Source organism: Podarcis tiliguerta, assembly GCF_965153285.1.
Source record: "Podarcis tiliguerta genome assembly, chromosome: 12".
Lineage (NCBI taxonomy): Eukaryota > Metazoa > Chordata > Lepidosauria > Squamata > Lacertidae > Podarcis > Podarcis tiliguerta.
In genome coordinates, this window is record NC_139545.1 from 23,102,357 (window position 1) to 23,122,752 (window position 20,396).

At 43.1% G+C, this 20,396-nt stretch overlaps 1 protein-coding gene across 8 annotated transcripts in view; it reads left to right on the top strand.

The window, feature by feature from the left end:
- Positions 1-20,396, top strand: part of CPVL (carboxypeptidase vitellogenic like) — a 60,184-nt gene that overhangs the window by 29,838 nt on the left and 9,950 nt on the right. For all 8 annotated transcript variants that reach the window (XM_083405053.1, XM_083405055.1, XM_083405052.1 and 5 more), the window contains exons 10-12: positions 1,434-1,532; positions 3,427-3,600; positions 17,121-17,303. In XM_083405053.1, the coding sequence (XP_083261179.1) occupies positions 1,434-1,532; positions 3,427-3,600; positions 17,121-17,303 (456 nt within the window). The remainder of the gene's footprint in view (positions 1-1,433; positions 1,533-3,426; positions 3,601-17,120; positions 17,304-20,396) is intronic.

A 20,396-nucleotide genomic window follows, 5' to 3' on the forward strand; every position in this document is an offset into this window, starting at 1 on the left:
ACCCAAGAGTGCTTTCGAACTGCTAGGTTGACAGGCGCTGGGACCGAACAGCGGGAGCGCACCCCGCCGCGGGGATTCGAACTGCCAACCTTTCGATCGGCAAGCCCTAGGCGCTGAGGCTTTAACCCACAGCACCACCCGCGTCCCGTGCTACACATTAGCTGGTTTCATTTATTTATTTTATTCTCACACACACACACACACACACACACACTGCTTGATTATAAGGAAACCTCTAAACTCTTAGCTATGACAGAGCAGTGAATATCGTGTGCACAACACAGGCAAATAACAGATTGGAGCAGCATTCTAGATTGGATCTTCATGGGGGCTGGCAGTGGGATTGGGGACGTTGAAGTGGGTCAAGAAACTGTGCCTTCCAAAGTTTGAATATGGTAATCAGTTGGCCCCAAGAACAGAAGAAAAATCCTTCACAATAATAGTAATAATAATTTTATTATTTACATGCCACCCATATGACTGGGTTGCCCCAGCCACTCTGGGTGGCTCTCAACAAGATATTTTAAGTGCAATAAAACATCCAGCCATTGAAAGCTTCCCTGAAAGCCTTCAGATGTCTTCTAAAAGTCAAATAGTTGTTGCTCTGTTTGACATCTGATGGGGAGGCGTTCCACGGGGCAGGTGTCACCAGCATCGCCTTTACCCGGGGGTGCAAGGGGTGCGGGGCGCCAAATTGTAGTTGGACATCCCCATCCACTGGAACTTTTAGAGGGGAGATCTGTTCACCGTGGATGGGTGCAGGAAAGGTGTGCAAGCCCAGGTGAGGGCGTGGAGGACCCAGCGTTGTGGGTGCCGCATGGTGGCTCCTCTGCCTCTGCCCAGCACTGCTGGCGGAGCTTTTCCTTTCCGCATCCTGTCCGTTTCCTTTCCTGCATTTCGTGCCCTGCGTAGCACTGCCCAGGTCCGTCTCATCCCGTGACAGCACCCTAGTCCCTCAGCAGTGTAGCCTGGGAGGGAGTGGAGCAGCGGCAGTTGTTACGGGTGAGAGATTTCTCCCTCCCCTAAAGACGGCCCTGGATGTCACTACTGAGAAAGCCCTCTGTCTGGTTCCCTGTAGCTTTGCACTAAGGGAACCACCAGAAAGGCCTTGGAGCTGGATCTCAGTGTCCAGGCAGGACAGTGAGAGCGGGGATGCTCCTTCAGGTATGCTTGGCGATTCAGGGCTTTGAAGATCAACACCAACACTCTGAATTGTGCACAGAAATGTACTGGGAGCCAGTGTAGATCCTTTAGGACCAGTGTTCTATGGCCTTAATATTTCGTTGCTCAGGTACACTCCACAAAGCATCTCCTTGCTACTTGTGGCCAACTGAATTATGCCGAGCATTAGAATTATGCCGAGCATTAGAATTTTTAACCCAGCAGAAACCATATTTTGAACTGTTTTTCTTTCCATGGCTCTCTTCCTCCAGGTGTTTGATGTTCTGTTGAATGGCGATGAAATTGGAACTGCTTCCTTCTTTCAGAACGCCACAGGGTGTAGCAACTACTTCAACTTCATGAAGTGCCAGGTAAGCCACCCTTAGACTAGGCATTCTGGTAATGTGCTTTCAAAGCTATGGAATTAACTTGGGCTACTGCTCTATCAGAGGCACGCGGGTGGCGCTGTGGGTTAAACCACAGAGCCTAGGACTTGCCGATCAGAAGGTCGGCAGTTTGAATCCTCATGACGGGGTGAGCTCCCAACCTAGCAGTTCGAAAGCACGTCAAAGTGCAAGTAGATAAATAGGTACCGCTCCGGCGGGAAGGTAAATGGCGTTTCCGTGTGCTGCTCTGGTTCGCCAGAAGCGGCTTAGTCATGCTGGCCAGATGACCCGGAAGCTGTATGCCGGCTCCCTCGGCCAATAAAGCAAGATGAGCGCTGCAACCACAGAGTCGGCCACGACTGGACCTAATGGTCAGGGGTCCCTTTACTGCTCTATCAAGAGCGATTGGAAATGGTGGTAACAGTACTGGAGCTTGGGGAAACGATCCCTCCCTCCCCCCCCCCCCCTGTTGGTGCTTAAATCTCAGCACATGCTTAAGGTCAAGAGATGAGTGGGATGCTTTACACCTAGTGTGAACGTAACATGAGGAAGTCTTTAGCATTGTGCAAATACTGCAGACGATTCACCTAGGATGTGCCTGTCTCTCCACTTGCAAAAACCCAACAGCTGGAGAGAGAAAGGAAGGGTTTCCCCCTACCACCCCATGAAGATTAGGTCTATCAATGGCTATTGGCCTGGTGGCTAAATGGAATTTCAATATTTAGAGGTGCTGAGAGAATGCTGTTGCCTTCATGCCCTGCCTGTAAACTTTCTAGAAGCATCCAGCTAAGCACTCTTGGAAGCCAAATGTTAAGACTAGTTTGACCTTTTCTCTGCAAGTTTCTCCCCCCTAAGTTCTTATGGGAAATAGTGCAAGATGAAACAGTTTCCCTAAGTTAAAACTTGATATTGTGTTGCCTGCATGGGACATTGTTTAATGCAAGTAAACTCAGTCTGGCACAGTGACAAATTAATGTGGCTGTACATTTTCACCAACAGCAAACCTTTCCCCTCGCCCTCGTCTGATCAATTACCAAATGCCACCAGTTTTCATGACATGCTGGGATTTTCCCCTTATGAAACTAATAGACTTGAACACTTTAAATTGCTTCATAATTTCAGACTTAACTGACCCCTGCAGTTTCATGTTTAACACAATCCTCACTTATGCGTTGTTTTGCATGCTTCAGTGCTAGGTAGGATAACTAGGGAATATACCGTATTTTTCGCCCTATAGGACACACCATCCCATAAGGCGCACCTAGCTTTTTGGGGGGGGAAATAAAGGGGGGGAATTATTTCCCCCCCAGGCGCGGGCCTGGGGCGGGGGAAGTCCGAGCTTCCCCCGACCCCAGCCTCCAGAACAGGCAGCTCTCTCCAAGCTTCGCGCACCTCTCCGCAAGCAGCAGGAGCCCGGCGCTGGGCTCCCGCTGCTTGCTGAGAGCTGCGCGAAGCCTGGACGCGCTGAGCTCAGCGCACCCAGGCTTCAGCATGCAGGCAACTCTCCACAAGCAGCGGGAGCCCAGCGCCGGGCTCCTGCTGCTTGCGGAGAGGTGCGCGAAGCTTGGACGTCCTGAGCTCAGCACGCGCAGGCTTCAGCATGCAGGCAACTCTCCGCAAGCAGCGGGAGCCCAGCGCCGGGCTCCCACTGCTTGCGGAGAGGTGCGCGAAGCCTGGAGAGCGAGAGGGGTCGGTGCGCACTGACCCCTCTCGCTCTCCAGGCTTCAGCGAAAGCCTGCATTCACCCCATAGGACGCACACACATTTCCCCTTCATTTTTGGAGGGGAAAAAGTGCATCCTATAGGGCGAAAAATACGGTAATTTTATTGTGTTGATATTTTGCAGCCATTTTTATCTTCTTCATCTTTTGTTTAATAGGAACCTGAGGATCAGGAGTACTTTGGACAGCTGTTAACATTGCCAGAAATAAGGAAGTCTATCCATGTTGGCAACCTGACATTTCATAATGGCTCCATGGTTGAGAAACATTTGCTTGAAGATGTGATGCAGACAATAAAACCATGGCTGGCTGTTCTAATGGATAACTACAGGGTAGGTAGGCTGCCAAGCCCAGCCTCTTAAATTTAAGAACCTGCAGAACTGCCTTGATTTATTATTTTCCAAATATTTAACCTCCAAATATTTAACACCTACTCCCAACTTCTAATCAGCCATCCCTAAAACAGTACCAGAACAGTTTTAGCAATTCAGTGATAATCAGTGTTGCAGCGATGTGTGACTTCAGTGAGATTAGCTGATTAACTTTGCATTTCAAACCTTTACCCAACATTGGAGAGGATAGCATGTAAAGTGTCGGTTTTTTTCTGGCATTCTTTTTTTTTTGGGGGGGGGGGTCAGAGTTGGTTAGTAGAGGTGATGAAGTCCTCCGTTGGAGACTGTAGCACCTCATTTCTCATGTGTATATATTGCAGGAACTTTCCCCCATATAAAACACATAGCATTTCAAGAGAGCTAACTTTCGAAGCTGGTGAAATACTTCTGCACCAGTGGTTGAAGTCCTCATTTACAGGACAACACTGCATCTTAGCAAATGTATTTGTGCTTGAATGTTTTGCTCTTCCACAGCACCTGTTCAGCTTTAGCCAGCAGATCAATTGTATATATGTGTTATTATTTTTATATATTTATAAAAGTATTTCTGTACAGTCGTACCTTGGAAGTCAAACGGAATCTGTTCCAGAAGTCCGTTCGACTTCCAAAATGTTCAGAAACCAAAGCACGGCTTCTGATTGGCTGCAGGAAGCTCCTGCAACCAATCGGAAGCCCCGTCGAACATTCGGCTTCCAAAAATAGTTCGCAAACCAGAACACTCATTTCCGGGTTTGTGGCATTCGGGAGGCAAAACATCTGAGTACCAATGCGTTCAGGATCCAAGGTATGGCTTCATAAAATATCAGGATTATGTACTACAACGAAATACAAAATGCCATTAAAAGCAATGCTTTTAATCTTTGATGTGCCTGGCTAATCAAAAACAGACAGAAACAGCTGTATAGGCCTGTTGGCATAAAAAGATCCTCAAGAGAGACAACAGCAAGGCTGTCTGCCAAATCTCTGCAGTGAGAATGTTCTGTAGCATAGGACTGGTGACGCTAAATGTCTGACTTTCTAGTTGAGGCCAGTCACGCCCCTGTAACGTGGGTGACAGCTAACAGCACTCTTCCAGATAATCTCTGTGACTGATTTGAGATATAATGGCTCAGGTAGACCGTAAATCATGGTTAGGCAAACTAAGGCCCGGGGGCTGGATGCGGCCCAATTGCCTTCTAAATCTGGCCCGCGGATGGTCTGGGAATCAGCATTGTTATGTACTGAAGTTCTCACCCTGGGCCAGCAGGGGGATACTGTAGATAGTTATGCAAATAAGGGATCGAAAGTGACGTTCAGTGATTGGATAGTTTTAGGAAATTGATACAGTTACGTTGTACTGGAGCTCTATATAAGCAGGCTGACTGAGCCCTTCAGCTCAGTTCTGTTCTGGCCTGTGAATAAACAAGAGCTGTTTGAAGAATCGCTGTGTCGTCTAATATGTTCACCCACAACTTAACAAGCATGTTTTTACATGAGCAGAATGTGTGCTTTTATTTAAAATGCTTCTCTGGGTTAATTGTGGGGCATAGGAATTCGTTCATTCCCCCCTCCCCCAATATAGTCCAGTCCCCAACAAGGTCTGAGGGACAGTGGACTGGCCCCCTGCTGAAAAAGTTTTCTGACCCCTGCCATAAAGTATACTGGGCCCAAGTAGCTCAAAACCCTGAACCTGGCCTGATAGCCTATGGGAAGTCAGTGATGTTTCAGGAGTTCCCATAGGCAAGTCTGTTGCTGTTGTAAAACTATAGAGGCTTGGGATTTGTTGCTTTTCTAAGTGCTGCCCCAGGCAGTCAACTAGAGCTATCTAGTAATGAGAGTAGATAAGGGAGCAGATTAGTTGCTTCTTACTTCCTGACCTAGTTTGGTAAGCCACTTGTGCTGTTTAAAAGACTACATAGAAATGTCTTAAATGATGAAATGAGTAACTTTACTGACTTTTTAAAATTTAATTCCACATGCCACTGAAATTAATCTTAAACAACTTAAACTGATTGAAGGCTGTGGTTAACAGTCATGGCTTTCTTCCAGAGAATCCCTGGAATGTGTAGCTTTGTGGGATACTAAGACTTGTTTGTTGGGAATCTTTAGCCCTTCGTGTAACTTTTAATTTTTAGCATTCCGTTAGATGGGCCCACAACAGTTACGCAGGCATAAAACTGGTTTAAATTTCTAGCGTACATGTAACCTTAGAAAATATTGAAGAACGTACCTACTGCAGCAGCTTTACATATATATATATATTTAGTTAGATGCTGTAAGACACAACCAGTATTGGTCTGTGACTGTAATTTGTTCTGTTTTTAATGCTGAATTTTAAATTGTTTTCACGTGCCCTGGGACCTGCTGAAGAAGGGCATGTGACAACAACAACAACAACAACAACAACAACAACAACAAGGCAGTGGTTGTAGCACAAAAGAGAGGTACAGTGGTGCCTCGCAAGACGAAAAGAATCCGTTCCGCGAGTCTTTTCGTCTTGCGGTTTTTTCGTCTTGCGAAGCAAGCCCATTGGCGGATTAGCGCTATTAGCGCTATTGACAGTTTAAGGGCTAAAAACGGCTTTTTAAGGCTTAAGGGATTAGCGGTTTTGCTGCTAAAATGCTTTTAGCAGCTTAGCGCTTCAGAAAAAGGGGTTTTGGAGCGGAAAAAAAAAATTTCGTCAATTTTTGTCTTGCGAAGCAAGCCCATAGGGAAATTCGTCTTGCGAAGCGCCTCTGCAAATGTAAAACCCTTTCGTCTTGCGGGTTTTCCGTCTTGCGAGGCATTCGACTTGCGGGGCACCACTGTATGCACATCCCTTTTGCTGTGGCCAGTCTGAAAGTTACTCACATCTTGTGATCTTTGGAGTTCACATGTAATGTATTGGCTAGTTTGCATTGTATATCACATGGGGGCGGGGGCATACGGAGCCACTCATTTCTACCTCAAGAATATTGCAATGGTTTGGAATGATAACTTACTTGCATGTCAAGCTTAATGTTCACATGTGACATGGCTTGGGGCAGTTTTTGCAGTAGCCAGAACGTCTCTGCAAGACTGAGCTATCTAACCCTCTTTTGGTCTATGGCAGGAGTCACTTCACATCCCATACCAGTGCCTAACCACATTGTAAATGTAGCATTTTGATCTGAACTATATTGGGAGGGTGAGGACCGGTCCAAGTTGAAGCACTCTGCTTTTCTACACACTGGAAGTTTGGCTGTTTTGGCAAATCCAGACTTTTTCCTAAGGCAAAGGATTGTTGTTGTTGTTTCTATACCACCTTATACCCTATTTCTATACCGCGCTATTTCTATACGCCCTTCGAAGCCCTCCATGTCAGAAATTAATGGAGGAAATAAGTTTGGTACAAGGAAGTGCATGGCGTTTTCTGGGAAGTGGTCAACGTGCCCTTCATACTTTTTGTTTGATTGAAGCATGTGTTCCTTTTAGGATACGTAAAAAGAAATAAAAGAAACTCCTTTGTCTTCTCGCTCAACCAAAGCCAGATGGGGAATAATACTACTCATAATTCATTGTACAGGATTTGTGAAGGATGCGGCATGGCGTGTGGTAGCTGCCATGATAGATGCTGCAGCCTACTGACCTTTCGAAAGAGCGCAATCACTTATAGATTAACAGCAGCATGCTTGGTGCTTAGAAATCCTGTCAGGAGTGTTTCAGAAATTCTGCTGTTTTTGACACTCCCGTTACACATCCTGTGTCTAGGTTAAACTGTTTGCTATGGTTCCACCAACCCCTCTTTCTTCCTTTAGCAATTTAATACGGAATTGTGACAAATAATAGAAAATGGAAAACACTGTGTTAATGGCATGGCCTATTAGAAATCTGGCACCACTGTCCTTGGTTGTATGTTGTGTGGCGATTAGTCTTGTGCAGTCCTTTTTGTATTTGGCAGAATTTGGTATTTCTCAGCAGTAGAGAAGATGCTTGGTTGCCAATGGTCCCAGTTTTAATCCTTGGCGTTTTTGGATTGGGCTGGAAAAAACCTGCTGGAAACCATGGAGAGCTGGTGCCAATCAATGTAGACAAGTGCTCTTCAGCTTTGTAGTCCTGGCGTTGTTGGGCTGCAGATGCCGTCATCCCTGAGCAGTGGCTAAATTGGTTTATGGGATTATGGGAATTGTAGTTCAACCCCAACTAGGAATCAAAGGTTGAAAAACACTAGCGTAGGCAGTACGGGACCCAATGGGCTGACTCGCTTTATTTTATTTAAGGTATTTAAATAAATAAAAATAAAATGTTTAGGTTTTGGAAGCTTTATTACAAGTTTTGATTAGGTTGGCCATCTTTTCTGCAAGGGTATTAAAAAATTTACTAGGACTCCTGAAGGGCCTTTCTAAAACTAGAAAGAGGAATTTGTCTTAATTAATAGGAAGGAAGCTCATTATCAGTTTGACTTTACCTCATAAATTGCAACATTGGTGAGGTTGCCCTTCCTCCTATGAATCAGGTTCTTGGCAAGGGGATGCTGCTGGATCCATCTCTGCTTCTGGCATCCTTGACAAGGAAATGGACAGTTACAGCTTTCCCTGGGAAAGTTAAATCTTTCCATTATCAGCCTTGTTTTGGACTAGACTATTGGCAATGCGCTGTATGTGGGATTGTCCTTTGGAAAATTTCAGAAAGTACATCAACTTGTTAATGAGGAAATGCTGCACCAAGAAAGCAAATACGGATCACACTTAGCTTAAGAGAACTTTACTGGCTCCTAGTTGGCTTCCAGACACAATTCAAAGTACTTGTGTTGATCTTTGGCATCCTAAATGTCTTGGATCACTATACCTGAGGGAGCATTTAAGTGTTATTTGTTGAGATAGCAATAGAGGCTGTGTTTCAGGTGCCTCACCACCAAAAATGATGCCAAGACTTCTCTGGAGAAGATGATCAAAAGTCTATATGGCAGCATTCCTCTTTTCTCTTACAAAGCAAATGATATTTTACTGGGTTGTTTTTTTTTTACATGTGATTCTAAATATTTACATGGTGTGGAATTGACTCTGTTAGCTGTAATACGTACTTTTTAGTGGAAAGCCAGGATATAAACATTTTGAAAACATAGTGAGAAGCAGAAAAGTGGGAAGGATATTTATTCCCCATTTGTCTGTTCTTCTCCAGAGATCCCTCAAACTTTCTACGAAATGCCAGAATTTTCTTCTGTTCCTTGATTGATACCTTCCTGTTATTCACCGTAGTTACATTATCCGGGCTTCAAAGGGTGGAAAGCTCCTTTTGAAAACTTTCCCATTGCTTAGGAACCTGGATATATTTCTTAACTCAGCTATTTATGTGCTTGTTTATGTTTCTGAGCTTTGGCTCCATTCCCTCCCAGTTTGTAGTTGTGGGATTGTCTCAAGCTGCCTTTTTCCGCTTTAATTTTGGTTTTTTAAAAAAAAACAACCCCTAATAAAATGCAGCTGTTACTGAAATGCTTAGATATTTTATCAGGTTTTCCCATCAGATGTGTTGCAGTGTCACTTGTGAGGAAATATTATACCAGTAGGTTCAGGCAATGAACAAAACATGGCACATGTGCAAACTGGCCATTTCTCAACACTCATCTACAACATTGGCTCCTTTGTTCGTAACAGAGCTGAGGGAAAGACCTCTGTTACATCCCACACATATGCCGTTTTTCAGCCTTCAAAGATTGGCTTCTATTACTTCCACTGAAAGAGTGACATTTTTTCTCCAACATAACGTGGTGTTGCTCCATAAAATAGAGGCAGACCAGTAGCCTAGTGATGACAACTGTTTTATCCATTCTAAAACCAGTCACATTACATTTCTATAACACGTTTTACACTACACTAATTGTCACACATTTTCCCCTCACGCACACTCGCACAGAAACGATGGGCATCTTCCACCCATTTCCCCCCTTAATAGTAGATTTGTGTAATTGCACCCCTACTTGTCAGATGCAGAGTGCTAAAAAAGATTTGTGGGAAGAAATCGTAATACGGGGTCACAAATCAGCTGGGCTTTTGCTTCTGAATATCAAATGGTTTTCCAAACTTGGGTCTTCAGCTGTTTTTGGTCTACAGCTCCCATCTTCCCTAGCTAGCAGAACCAGTGGTCAGGGATGGTGGGAATTGTAGTCCAAAAACATTTGGAGATCCAAGTTTGGGAAACACTGGTTTAATCAAACCATGGTGTTATCAAACATACCAAACACTGCCTCTTCTTGAGTGGGCGTGGCCTTTGTTGGATATATTTGAAGCAAATTTGACTACTTAGCTCTTCAGTGAAAAAAATATGTCTGTTTCTTCAAGAAGAGCCATATTGGTGATAAACCAACGAGAATGTTCCTTTAATTCTTTCTTTCTTTTTAAAGCACCCATTTAGAAATTACTGTGGTCATTTGTTGTTATCTCTCAGCACTGTTATCTGCCAGCCTTTCTAGGTTATTGAAAAGTATTTTAAGAAAAATGTTTAATGCCTATAAGAAGAGAAACCAGAAGTCTCATTGTGCAAGCAGATATCTATTGTGCAAGTAGACGGATATATATATAATTCCCAGCAGGAATTAAATGAGCAAAGATTTCATTTGCAAGGCAAAAATTGGGTATGATTTGTGCAGGACTTTCTTATGTTCCATACCATGACAGGGGCTTTGTAATAATTGGATGAGATATTTTATCCCAGGAAAGAGGCTTTGACTTAGAATTCTTTAATAAAACCTTTGATGTTTGTGGATCCTGTGAATATATTTTTGTTAGTATCAGATTTTGCTATATCTACTGATTTAAACCTGTCTTGCCCCAAAAGGAGTTGTGCAACACCGGAAAGGTTAACTTGCCTTAGGTTAGAACTCAGTCCTACAGTATTTAAGATTTCATCTAGTTCGGAAATTGTGGCAGGCACTGTCACTTATCATTAAACAGCTCATTAAATCCCAGCTAATTGCATCTTTGTTCCTGCATTTTAAAGTCTTCCTGTGCCAGCCCTTAACTACCTCACTAAAATTTTACCATTTGTACCCTCACAGTTAACTTCATTAGCTTATTCTAGCACAAGTAAAACAAGAGTTTTAATAAGATTTTGTTTTGTACAAATTGAAGGCAGAGTGTTCGACATTTGCTCTGCCTGGTAGCCTGAGTGACTTAAAATCCACAAGTAAAGTAGTGCATATTTGAAATGTTCATTACATGTTTATATTTTTTGTAATATGTTTTGGTTTTCTGTGTTGTTTCAGAGCTTTTAAACAGTTTTGCTTGTGATCTACATCATACCCTCCAACACCCCAGTGGCAAAATCCAGGACACATTCTTCTGGGACACTTATCTTCCCATTTTTTCTCACAAGAGAATGGCGACCATTTTGGACGCCATAATCTTGAGCAATTTCACATCACAATTCCCCCCAGAAAAAGCGCCTTTTTCGGCACGGTGCCCTAAAAGGTGTTTTGGGGGTGCCACACAAGATTGCAGGCCTGAAAAAGAACTTGGGGGGGGGCACAATCATGGTTTGAAATCGGCAAGATCACAGCATCCAAAATGTTATGCCATGCCACCATGGCAGCCATTTTGTGACTGCGGCCCACAGCACTTCCACAAAATTCAAAATGTGCTCCCTGGTCCTGAAAGGTTGGCAACCTCAGTCACATTCATGCTATTCTTTATGTCTAACTTTTTGCTTATTTTGTTTTGCTCCTTTGTTCCTTTTTCACTTCAGTTCCTTTGAATGTTTTGAGAAAACTAGGGTTTCATGTCATGATGAGCCCACATCTACCGCTTGGAACGGGGAAGTTTGCCGCTGACCCAAATTTCCCTGTTTCAAAGAGGCTTTTATGGGGGAAATCCTTGTATCCTTTCTTTGGAATTTAGTTTAGATCACCTTCCTTGCAGAAAGCATGCAAGCAAGCCAAAGACATGAGCCACCCGCTTGAGAACATTCTTTCTTAAACTGTTCATTCATGTAATCCACAAGTCTTAATCCCTTTCTCTTCTGTCTAGGTTTCTTCATCTGCAGTGTTTATTTATGGCAGCAATTGAATTTAATCGGCTACATGCTACTCTCTGCATAGGCCATGCTACTTTCCCCCTTCTGCTTTTGGCGAGAATGCTTAGCAAAAGGAGTTGGAGAAAATGTAGAGGCTGATAATTATAGTTGTGAAGGGCCTTGGCAGTGGGAAGAGGCACAGCCAAGAATAAGAGGACTGTCTTATTTAGTGATATTGGAAAAGTTGAAAAGTACAGATTTGTCACCCTATCTCTCCTTCCCAGTGATCCTTTCACGGGTTTACTGTGAATATTCAGGTTGCTCCCGATTTTCTCTTCTCGTAGCATGGTCACAGTGAGTTTGCCAACATGCAGGTAGAGGACCAGGAGGATAGTCTTCAGTATTTGATAATGTCACTGCTTGGCACAAAATAGATTTAATTAATACAGGGATGAGTAACCTCTGGGCCACAGGCCTGATTAGGGCCACCAGGCCTTCCCAGTTGACCCATGGCGCCATTTTAGCTAAACCATTCCCATCTGTCTTAATAAGTCTTGGTTTGTTTCGCTACACAGTTGTATTTATGGCTTCTAAAATGCTGTCAATTTTTGCATTTCTGGTGGCTGGATCTTTTATGCTCCAGTGCTTAACACAATAGGGAGCCAGTCTTCAGGTTTTATTAATCAGGGAAGGCAGTATTTCACCACTAGTGCTTGGTTAAAGCCCCAGTATGATGCAGCCGCACTTGTGCTATAGCTAAATGAGCAACTGGGAGGATGGTGCAATTGAATAGCTTGAAGTAGCCTCAAATGTAGGTCCTATCTGCTCCTTATAAACAAAGAAAATGGAGCCCCAAGCATTCAGTGGTGGAGGTTCAGTAAAACATCAAGCTCCATTCCTGGTTTACATAAATCTCTCTTGGCCATTCCATTTGCAAAACTGCCATTACCTCAGGTTTCTTGGCCACTGCTACTAGCACAGAAGTTATGGCAAATTTGTAAAACATGTCTCTGTACCTCCTGTCTGCCATTATGCTCTTATTTTTCTTGCTTCTTTTACGGTGCTCCCTGCAACATGCAGTGACTTACTAGAAGAAAAATTAGCCCATCTTATTGTTTAGCTGTCCCAAAAGAAAAGAGTGTGCGAGGAAGGGATTGGCTGGGAAACAGACTGTTCTTCCATCTGGTATATGAGACTGTATTCCAGAATCCCAGGGGTAATCTAAAGAGATCTTCTTTTGATGGTTTACTGTAGCCCTGTGGGAGTCCTTTCCCCTTCCTCTGCTGATTGACAGGGATGAACTGTATCCTTAGATAACTCTGTGCAAGAATGCAGATGTTGCTTGCCATGCTTACATTTCAAATCCTGAAATATAACACACAGTTTTTCAAAAACTAGAGAATAAAATAATTGGTACCTGCTTAGGCTAGTTACTTGTTACAAACAGCAAAGGGGGGAAATGTTCAGATTATTATACAGTGGTACCTCGGGTTAAGTACTTAATTCGTTCCAGAGGTGCGTTCTTAACCTGAAACTGTTCTTAACCTGAAGCACCACTTTAGCTAATGGGGCCTCCTGCTGCTGCTGTGCTGCTGGAGCACGATTTCTGTTCTCATCCTGAAGCAAAGTTCTTAACCCGAAGTACTATTTCTGGGTTAGCAGAGTCTGTAACCTGAAGCATCTGTAACCAGGAGCGTATGTAACCCGAGGTACCACTGTACTGTAAATGAATACAATCTGAATCAACTAGTGATGTATGACTGATATGTTCCCTTTCCAGAAATTACACCATTAATGACCGTTAGCCTTGTTAACCCTAATGAATTTCTGCTCTGAAGAAAAATAATTCAATAGGCCATACTGCCTTTGTTTCTACCCACTGCTTTTGAAAGATGGCTGTAGCTGTTTAAAATGACAGTACTGCCCCAGCCTTTTAGCTGGGGTGGGGTGGGGGGGTACATCTGTAATTGTCTTCCTTGAAGTTGTCCAATGGGATTTTGGTTTATTTTGTGGAGTGCTCAGAATCGAGATGGCAGCTAATTAGGATCATGGCACAGGCCAGGACATCGTAAGACTGCTCTTCAATCATCATTTCCTCTTACAGGAAACCACAAAATATTGTAGATTAAGGTCACCGGGGAAAAGATCAAAAGTTTGTCTGTGTAGGAAACATAGTATAATTGTATAAGGACCAAACAGTAAGGATGGAGCTGGTTTTCAAAACAGGATCTAGAGTTGCAATTTATCACACATCTTATATGCGCCTCTTGTAAGAACCTTGAGGTATTTGAGATGATATGCTTCAAATTCTTGTTGCTTTGCCCCTGTTGTCCAGTTCTGCTAGTTCAATAAAGGTTTTTGCTGTTATCACTGTGTCTTGCGTCGTGGGAACCCCACCTACACTTCAACTACCATACCTAAGCTGAGCACATTACACAATGTGCATAGCAATTAAAATCCCCATAGACTTTTGAAGCTTGCATTCATGTTTTTATGCCAGAATAAATATTATAGCTGATTCTGTATTTAGACTTGTTCATTAACATTATACTAATTATTACAATGCTTGGTGGCTATTTGAACTGGTCTTCAATAAAACTGCATTTCTAATGGGTGATACTTGAAGTAGACCCACTGAAATCCATTACTCAAGTCCATTAATTTCAGTGGGTCACTTCTGTGTATTATTATTCCGTGTTATCCAATGTTTTCAGTGCAAACAAGGGAACTTTAATTTGCAACAAGCCAGAAATTAAGGGATTTTTCATCATGGTTTAAACATATTTATCGTGATGCAGCCATATGTTGCGTCATATGTTGACGGTCTTCTCATATGTTGCTACAGAAGCTTTCTTAATTCTAAGAGTATGATTTGGTGAACAGTCTTACAATAAATTACACTGGCATTAAAGTCAACCTGCCTGGTCTGCCAGGATACAATACAAATAATAAGTGCAAACTCCTGTTGGCATAAAATTATTCAAGCTTTTGAAGTTTGGCAGAAATTGTTTGCACTTTACTGAAATTGCTAGAAGTGTGTGTGGTTTGTGTCCCTGTAGGATGTCCTCCCACCAACAAGTGGGCACACACTCTTAGTCCCCATAAAAAATGAGAAAAATAGATACAGTGCCAATTACATGTTACTTCTAGGTTCGTAGAGCGAAGGATACATAGCCTTACCAAATTGGGTTGTGCTGTTTTTACTGCGCTGCGTCCTACCCTAAGACGGGTAATTGTAATTATTCCCATACTGTCGAGTGTAACAGCTGCAGAGAATTTTTGCAGAGGCCATGGAGAATCAAGGTCTTTGAGGCATAGCTTCTTCATATAAACAGTGCAATTATTTTATTTGAGCTAGCTTGGGCGAGTCTTACAGAAGAGGCTTTTAACCCCACCAGGATTTTTTAGTAACAAAGAATTAATAGTTCATAGGAAACATGTGTGTGTTGCAGTCGTACAAAGGGCTCTATCTTGGCTTGAGCCTGAACAGTCTGCTGTGAGATCCCAACTGATACAAAACATATATGCTGTTTGGGTATGGGATTTAAAGAGAAACTTAAACCAGCTTTGTGGGATGGAATATGTTTTTACACCAATCACACGTTCCCCCTTTTTCTAGTTAAAACAAAAAAAGGAAAAGGAAAAATCCAGTGTGCATTCTGATGGAATCTTTACGCTACATCTTCTTTTTCCATTTGTTGAGCTAAAGTCTAAAGTTCTACCTGTTAGAATCTACCAGGGCAGTCTCCCTGGAGTATTTTTTAGCAAGGCTCCCACTTTCCATTCATGGTGCATTGTTTCTCAAAGACCATACCCAGTGATTTGCACCTATAGACTATTCACTCTTGTGCTAGAGATTTTGTTTCTGCTATTGCATATGTAACGAAATCTATTGTTGCTATGGTTTCTATATTTTCCATTATTTCTATTCTTGTTGAGCCACCTTTGGCTAATGCATGAAGTTGTAAATTTTGTACATGTAGTGTGCATTATATTACCATCCTATATGTTACTTGATGCTGATTTCTGTTTGTTGACGGTGATCCATTGTTATTGTCTTGTATGACTTGTAGTACCAAAGGTTGACTGCATCGGGTTTTGTAAAGATTGGATAGGCTGGAAGGCTAATACGAGTTGCATCCATAGAATCATAGGATTGTAGAGTTTGAAGGGACCCTGAGGATCATCTAGTCCACCCCCCTTTAATGCAGGAATATGCAGCTGTCCCATACGGGGATTGATTGAATCTGCAAACTTAGCGTTATCAGCACCATGCTTCAGCCAACTGAGCTATTCAGGCTGACCAGCACTAAATTGGACATATTGGATTAAATAGTCCTTAATGCTCTTTCAGATTCGAACTATGCACTGAGCTTTTGCTTTAACTTTCATGTACGAGATGAAGGGATCAACTATGTCCGGTTGATTAGCCAGATTGCTTCCTCTCACCCTTTGCAAGCAATGTTGAGTTATTTGTGCTCCTTCTCTCATTACTTTTAGCATGGGATGTGCGGGGTATGTTCAAGGAAGTTTTTAATGTGTGACATTTTAATGTATTTTTAATCTTTGCTGGAAGCTGCCCAGAGTGGCTGGGAAAACTCAGCCAGATGGGCAGGTACAAATAATAAATTATTATTACTATTATTATTATTATTATTATTAGTGTTTGTATGTGATTGGATTCTTGAGAGTGTTCTTTTTGAGCTCAAATGCCCAGCCATTTCTGAGACATAGAGGGCTATGGCTATCTTTAATCCTATCCTCTTGTGAACATATTTTTTATTTTGTTTATTTATATACTTATAAACCACATATAACAAGGTAGTGTAAAGATAAAAAATACACTACCACAGTAGCAACAGTAGAAACATCAAGAACACCAATGATCAAAAGTAGCTGAATAACCAATCAGATTGGACATGGTGATGAACTTTCTTGAGGGCAAATTCAGGCAGTTCAAAGTATGAGCAGTGCTTTATCTGTTGCCTTGCTGAATGGGCAGGAGAAGGCTTGCTTGAAGTAAACGGCATAGCAGGAAGGGGAGTGTGGATCCTGAGTATCAACAAGAAGCTGCCCAGGTGATGCAGGCTGTTGTCCTTTACGGCTTCAGCTCCTGCTTCTCCACCAGATGAGGAGGGCAAGTGCCTCACTCTCCTTGTGAGGCCTCCCTAAATGGCCAAAAGTTGGGAACCTTTGCCTGGTCTGTAAGTGGGGCTGAGTTCTGCTTATTGGATTTCACAGCTGCAGCCTGAAATTGTACATCCCAGAAACAGATGCATCACCTAGACTCCTGCTCCTTTTTTTCTTCTTAGACCTCTCTGTCCCAGGTGTAATGGCTGTTCTCCAAGCTGAGGCTTATATTTCCCCATCAGACTAACCTGGTCTCTCTCCTTGATTTTTGGCTTTTGCTTTGTTATACAGGCTGTTTAGGATCGGTTCTGTGAGACTCACGGAGCTTTGTACACCTGATCTTTTACTAGACTATTACAAGCCGTGGACCTTCTTCTGTTTTCCAGGTTCTCCTATACAGTGGACAACTTGATATCATTGTGGGAGCCCCACTGACGGAACGATTTCTCCCGACTGTGCCGTGGACTAAAGTGGAAGAGTACAAGAATGCTGAAAGAGTTGTATGGAGGGTTCGTGCTAAAGATTCAGACGTTGCTGGCTATGTGCGCCAAGCAGGTGAATTCTATCAGGTAAGGGGGTGGGGATGCTAAGATTTCAAAGAAGCACCGTGCAAATTCAGCTCTGTTTATTTGACTTTTTCCGGCCAAAGGACTCGCTTTCCTCTCTAACACCCGGCTAAGTGAGTTAAATTCAGACTGCAATCCTGTGCATGCTTATTATGGAATATATAGCCCCCACTGAACTCATAATACTTCTGTCAGAGTTAAACCTCCCATTCTCTTGGTTGTGCAGTACCAGCGACCTAACCTGAAGTGAAACTATCTCTTAATCACCCTGCATTACAAAAGATGTTTGGGAATTGTCAGGGAACTGCCATTGGCTCAGGGGCGAGCGGGGGAAAGGCGGATGGATTACAGAGAGCCCCCAAAGATCGTGGGAAGCAGCACCTCCACAGCGGAGGAAGGAAGCCATGCCTCTAGTGGTGAAGAGGTGCAGGGCTCGGAGGATGCAAGGCAGTGCCAGGACACCTTGCCTGGGCAAAGCGGGGAGGAGGGAGGTCCCCATTTACCCACATCTTCCTTGCACAGAAGACTTTTGCGCAGAGAGGGGCAGCGTAGGCTAGGGGTCTAGAGACTACTCTGCTGGGGAAGATTCAAGGACCACCCACTCTCAGATTGTGCTAGTGAATGAACAGAATAGAGGCGCTCTGCATTGTAAAGGTTTTTAGCGCCAATAATAAAGCTTTAGAACACCTTGCCTGATTGCTCTCGAGCAACCATCCGATAGCCTTAACAGGAATGTAGGAATCAGATGCCTGATCCTTCTCTCCCCACCAACCACCCCTAGGCTGAATCCCACAGGGACTCCAGGAGTAGGACGGGATTCCTCCTACAAATCATGATGTGATAGATCTCATTTCCGAATGTCTGTTGTTTGACTCCTGGTGTGGGTTCTGTCTGGCAGGGAAAAATGAAAGCTTTTCCTGCAGCTTTTAAAATTGATTTCAGCAGCAAAGCACTGAGCATGCGGTCGGAGCAGCTATCCTTGGTCAGTGTTTCTATCCTGGATCACTGTTGACAAAGATGACATTTGCACTTGGCTGCTGGAGGGGGGGAGGGGAGAGGCTTAGACTTTTCTAGGCAGCAGCTGCAGACCGTTAGCCAACTGTTTGTACTGCAGTGCAGTGACAGATCACAAAATAGTGCATCTGCGGGCATCTGAACATGCTTCATTTTAGCCCTCATAAGCAGGCTCTGTTCCTGATCCTCCAGTTTCTGTTACATCTGCGTCTCAAAAAAAGAGAAGCATTTACACAATAAAGCTGCGCACAGGGGTAAACTAAATATTAAAGGCCTTTCCCATCTTCTGCTATGTCCCCCCTCCCCCAAAATCTAAAGAGAGTCAGTATCTCATGAAGAACGGAGACATTCAAAAAGTGACTATTGAAATGTTACTACTACTACTACTACTACTACTAATTTATTATTTATACCCCAGCCACTCTGGGCGACTTCCAACAAAATATTAAAATACAGTAATGCATCGAACATTAAAAGCTTCCCTAAACAGGGCTGCCTTCAGATGTCTTCTAAAAGTCTGATAGTTGTTGTTCTCTTTGACATCTGGTGGGAGGGCGTTCCACAGGGCGGGTGCCACTACCGAGAAGGCCCTCTGCCAGGGTTCCCTGTAACTTGGCTTCTCACAGTGAGGAAACTGCCAGAAGGCCCTTGGTGCTGGACCTCAGTGTCCGGGTAGAAAGATGGGGGTGGAGACGCTCCTTCAGATATACTGGAGCGGTTAAATAGAAACAGCAATTCTTCCAGCCGAAAGAAGACAGCACTGTGGAAAGTATTCAGTTTTTATTCAAACAAAGTCTGGACCAGTGTTAGAAACTGGATCATGAAAGCTAGAAGTTAATGGCACCTTAAACCTAAGTTATGGGCGCCACAACAGAATGTCTAGGTTGAAAATGAATGAACTGCACCTAAAATCTTCTGTTCATTTTTCACATGGTCTAGTCCTCATCTGAAGACTGCAAGAAAAGAAGCCATGCTTCCCCTGCCCACCCCCTTAATATTATTATGAGGGTCCCTCAAAACGCTGACTTTCTGCAAGGGCAGCTGAGAGGCAGAATCTATCCCCTTGCCTGACGCTGAAATGATTTCTTGGAAGTCAAGCAGGCAGGAATTTCTCCTCCCACACCCTCAGCACCAGCAGTCGCAGTTTTAATCTGAAATCTTACGTGCAGTGCCCAGAGCTCAGAAATTATTCACGCCAATGAAATTCCCAATCTCAAAATGTGCCTAGAACAATGGGAGTTTCAACTGCTGGTCAGGACAGAGAATACAGAATTCAAGGCACCTTTATAACTTCTTATGCCATGCCCAGATCCTTCCAAGCAATATAAACTGGATAACAGAATGTGCATACAACTCACAAACAGCCCCTGGACTCCTCACGGTCACTTCTAATTGGTTACACCAATTATTGGAGTTGCTTTTTCCTTACAACGCTCCCTATCTTGTCCCGGTTTCTTCCTAACTCAAAAGTAGTTTCTGTTAAACTCTTAACGTTTTGAGATACTTGTTTTCCTTCCTCCCATGAGTATTAAATTGGGAGGTGCTGAATCTACATTTTTAGTGCAGTGAGGATGGGCTTGTGTTCTGCTGGTGAAGCATTCACCTGTTTGCTTGTACAACAGTTCAAAGAATAGAGATTGCTCTTAAGCATTTAAAATCATTTAAGTGCAGCACGACTTAGAACTTAAACGATAGGCTTCTCATAAATCAGATTTATAACTCAGAGTGTATTTTAATTAGAAAACATGGATTTTGTTACTCTCAAATATACAATTAAAAAAAGCACCCAACCAGCTGAAATCGTACATAGAATGACTTGTTTTTGCTGGAATTCATCAACACCTTTTTATTTTGGGCTTCGCTGATATGCATGACATGAAGGTCTTCTGAAAGCTTTTAATGAAAGCTTAACTTAGCCTATAATAATATGTCACTACTTTCAGATGGAAGGAAACTATTCAGGCAATTTTCATCATATGCTTCTCACAGGGACTAAGTATAAACTGAAGTGTTATCTTTCACAGTCTCTTAAATTCATAGGCTTATAGACATTTTATTTTCCAGTAAACGCTTCTGAGAAAT